Here is a 4117-nt window from a genome sequence, read left to right on the forward strand (position 1 = left end):
GATAAAAACTGCTTGAGAGCGTTAGTGTCATCAATGGAAGCGTCAATACCGTATACAACAAAGTTGTTTTTCCGTGACTCTTGGTCTTTTTCAGCACAGATGATCTGTCGTACTTCGGATTCTAACAACTGCTGAAAGTTAGAACTAAGTGCTCGGACTTCTGCTTGCACAATTTGCTTCATTTCATCCACACTACATTTTGAGGATAGAGCCACTTCAACACTATTTACTTTGTCTTTTATAGAACCTAGCTCAGCTCTAAGTGCACTCTCAGTCTGCGCAATGGTCTTGGAGAGATTACTCTGAAGGTTTCCTATTGCTTGCGTGATCACAGTAGTGATATCTTGGATAGTAGCTGCGGGTTGGGGAGGGATAATGGATCTAGGCATGGTCACATTTGATTTGCACCAAACACAGTCCCAATTGAAACCATTTTTCTCCTGCATTTTCACGAGGAGTTCATACTCTGCATTGGATATTTTCAGGCAGTCACAACACATCCATTTCCCACACCCATCACAAAGTAATGCTTTAGAGTCCTCTTCTAGGTCTGAAGTACATAACAGGCATCTGTCCACATTTTTCTGGGGGCTCTCTCTGGGACGTTTCGATTTTGACGGCATTTTGGGCATGAACAAATTTTCCACCAACAGGAAATTGTATTGGCAACACCGACAGAAAAAAATCAAGATATATAGACGTTGAAATCTCCAGGGAATTAAACTTATGTATTATTAGTTGGAAAACACCTAAATCAAATAAAACTCCAAGGTGAGTAACTATAATTTAACACTTTAGGGTCTAATGATTATGAAAATAATACACTAGGATTGGAAAAATGTCTTAGACACTCAGTCTGAGCCAATAGTTCACAAGTTAAATTTCACAGGATCACATGGGTTTGCCTTGACAATTTTCAGGGTAGACAGAATGTGGGAAGTGCAATACTCAAATCACCTATTCCCAGCAGTTTAAGGATTAAAATCTCGCTGGTACCAATTCGGCCTCTTATTTGTTTGCTATTGCTCCCTTCTGCACAAATTATCCACCAAAAATACGCAAAAACGGACGAGCCAACGTAATCAATGGTATTTTAGTATTTAACGTTTGGCAACTGCGCTTTATTACTGGCTACAAATTCGGATGAAGAAGAAGGACACTGAATTCATCCTGGCTTTATTTACAAACAGATAATCAGCTGTTTATTAGCAGACAAAGGACAAGTCCCTAGGGAATAGAAAATAAAAATTTTCTAACATCAAAGTTCAGGTAAATAAAGTGAAACACCAGGGAAAACCTCTTAAAATGAAACTTAATATCAAGTATAAGCAGATATGGTAAAATATGGGTAGAAATAAATGTTCTTTCTCACAAATTTGGTCAACAATCCTTTATTCACTTTCACACCTCCCAGTTGCTGTTGTAGTAAATGTATGTCTTGTGCTTCAACGCCTTCTGAATAACCATATTTAATACAGATTCGATGTCAATTAGATGTCCATGAAACCTGACTTTTAATGTTAATATTCTTCTGAAATCATTAATATAATTCTTTTTTTTTTCAGTATTATGCTCAGCAGGATTCATTTCGGCAGTTTATAAAGGTGATAGCATTTTCATTAACGAAGATGATGAACAATTCAGTCATCTGGAACAACACCAAAAAGATAAAGCACACATATTGAGAGCAGTGTTTCAAGCTGCCAAACAGTTACTGCTCTCTTTATCCAATTCTACATCTACCGAAAATTCGACCGAAATATCAACTACAAAAATTGTAAACATACCACCAAAAGCATTTGACGAAATATTGCTATTTAGAAGTCAGTTTCTAAGGAAAAGCAACCAAAATGATTATAAACATCACTTTCGACAAGAAAAAGCTATTCCTAATGACACAGATTTTGTTACCACTGACTTTTCAGAGGATGTTGACAACAATAGTGAAATATCGAATGATCAAAATTCTACGATGGATGAAAAGGCTAGAAAAAAACGACAGATTGTCGATAGCGATAATATTGCAATGGAAAATAAAGACATGAAGCAATTTCAGTTACCACAAAAAAAGTTGAAGAAAACAGATGAAACTTTAGAAGTTAATCGTGAGACAAGTGCAAGCAAGAGGACTGCAAAACTATATAATTACTTTACTGAAAAGCCTACTTTACTTTTTCGACCATCTCAACAAATCCTCAACAATCCTCATATACAAATTCCACACAAAAATAATTTAAAAAGTATAAACTCAACAGTTGTTAAAAAGTCAAAAGAATCTGATAACTCCTTTGAATACGACGATATCCATGACATAAGATCTGACCAATACTATTATGATGAGACGACAGAATATACCAGTTCGTATGAAGATTTCGAGAAGTTAAACTCAACTAAAATGGGATTGGACAAAAGTAATGATTTCAACGACTTTCAAAATGAGGAAATAAATAAAAATAGTCGTCATCGGGTATATAAAAGTTTGAGTAATACCACAGAGCCCGCCATAAAGGTAACGACAGAGTATTTGAGAGAAAAAGCAGATATTGAGCAGCAGCTAAAAGCTGCCACCGATGTAAGGGAATACCAGCATTCAACTGAAGATCTTTCGCCCAAAACAAATGCAATTGATACTGAATATCCTATTGAGCAGAAAAAAAAAGTTGAAAATTTTCAGGCAAATATAATTTTACCGACAACTGATAAAACAACCATATCATCTAGTCAGCTTAAAAGGGTGTTGGCTGCAACTCACTCTATAACAGAAGGTGACTCCAAGGCCGATACGTTCGAAAGACATTTAGCAGACTTTAAGTTGAACGAAAAAATCTTTGACTTGCCAACTCCTACCGATAATAGTAAGCTACAGTTAAAATCCCCCTTGCAAGAAAATCTCGCACTTTCTCATAATGAAAATAAAGTTATTGAATATCTACTTCAAGACAATACGGACATTAGCCTGGCACAAAAACTTCAACCAAGTTTGGGTCCCATTGACAGTAGCCACCCCACTGACAGTAGTCGTTTGATTGACAGTAGCCGGTTTGAAGCTATGGAAAAGCTTATTGCTCAGATTGCTAAAACGCAATCACAAATACTGAATTTGGAATTAAAAACACCTGAAATAAAAACTAAAGCTGAAGTTTATAATAGTATCTTGTCAAGCAGTAACAGTTTCGGTGGGTATAACCCAATAACCCACGGACTTGCATTACTAGACTCGTATAGGCCACAGTTCAACCAGTTCGAAGCTGGACAAAATCTCATTGATCCTAGCGTTTATGTATACGGGGCTAATAATGGTCTTAACCTAGGACAAAATTTAGCTTCAACTCCGCTTAATAGAATTAGTATACAAAGCCAGCCTTCTACATATTCCTTGTATCAACCTCAAGTACATACTCCGTCTTTTACAAATGGCTTCACACAATCGAATGCTGGATTTCAGGCTGATGCGTCCACTTTTTCAAATTCGTATGCAAATGCTTTATCCAGAGCTTTAAACATCGAAGGTGTGGATAAGGGGCCAGGAGCTGCTGACTCTAATGCAGGGTCTAGCGACATAAAAGAAGTAAGACAGTGCAGCTCCTCCTTTAATTTAGACTCGGGTGCATTACCCTTGATTGGAACTGCTGCTCTTACAATTCCCAAAGTAAAAGATGACCCTTTCGTCTATACAACGGAATCAAATGAGCTGCCTTCACGATATGTTCATAAAGATGAAGGTGAGATAAAACTTGAAGCAATAGGAACAAGAGAGAGTGAAATTGAAAATAAAAATAAATATAAGCTTCACCGAAAAGGTTACTATCGCCGAACATTGTGACTTTCTTTTTTTTACTATAATTGTTATTTTACTTGTTTTTGCTTATTTATAAATAAAACTTCGTTTTAGATAGTTTTGAGGAATACTTCAACATCAAACAGTTCGTGGTAACGAAGTGTAAGTAAGGAGTTACCCGGCTCAATAGTAACCGAAACTCTAAAAAAACAGAACGTTGATACTAATAGATACATCAAAATAATTGTATTTTTATGCTGATTTCAGATATATAAATTTCATCAAGTTTAATTATACCCATCAAAAGTTACGAGCCTGAGAATATTTACCTTATCTTCG

The 4117-nt window shown here is 36.1% G+C and overlaps 1 protein-coding gene across 1 annotated transcript; it reads left to right on the top strand.

Moving 5' to 3' along the window:
• Positions 1-895: 895 nt before the first annotated feature.
• On the top strand, positions 896-3896 carry LOC148954187 (uncharacterized). Its single transcript, XM_089086195.1, has 2 exons — positions 896-899; positions 1566-3896. The coding sequence occupies exons 1-2, from the start codon at positions 896-898 to the stop codon at positions 3821-3823; spliced, it is 2262 nt and encodes a 753-aa protein (XP_088942321.1). The 3' UTR covers positions 3824-3896.
• Positions 3897-4117: the final 221 nt, after the last annotated feature.

Source organism: Artemia sp. Qi Xiang Cuo, chromosome 3 (assembly GCF_049724085.1).
Source record: "Artemia sp. Qi Xiang Cuo chromosome 3, ASM4972408v1, whole genome shotgun sequence".
Classification (NCBI taxonomy): Eukaryota; Metazoa; Arthropoda; class Branchiopoda; order Anostraca; family Artemiidae; genus Artemia; species Artemia sp. Qi Xiang Cuo.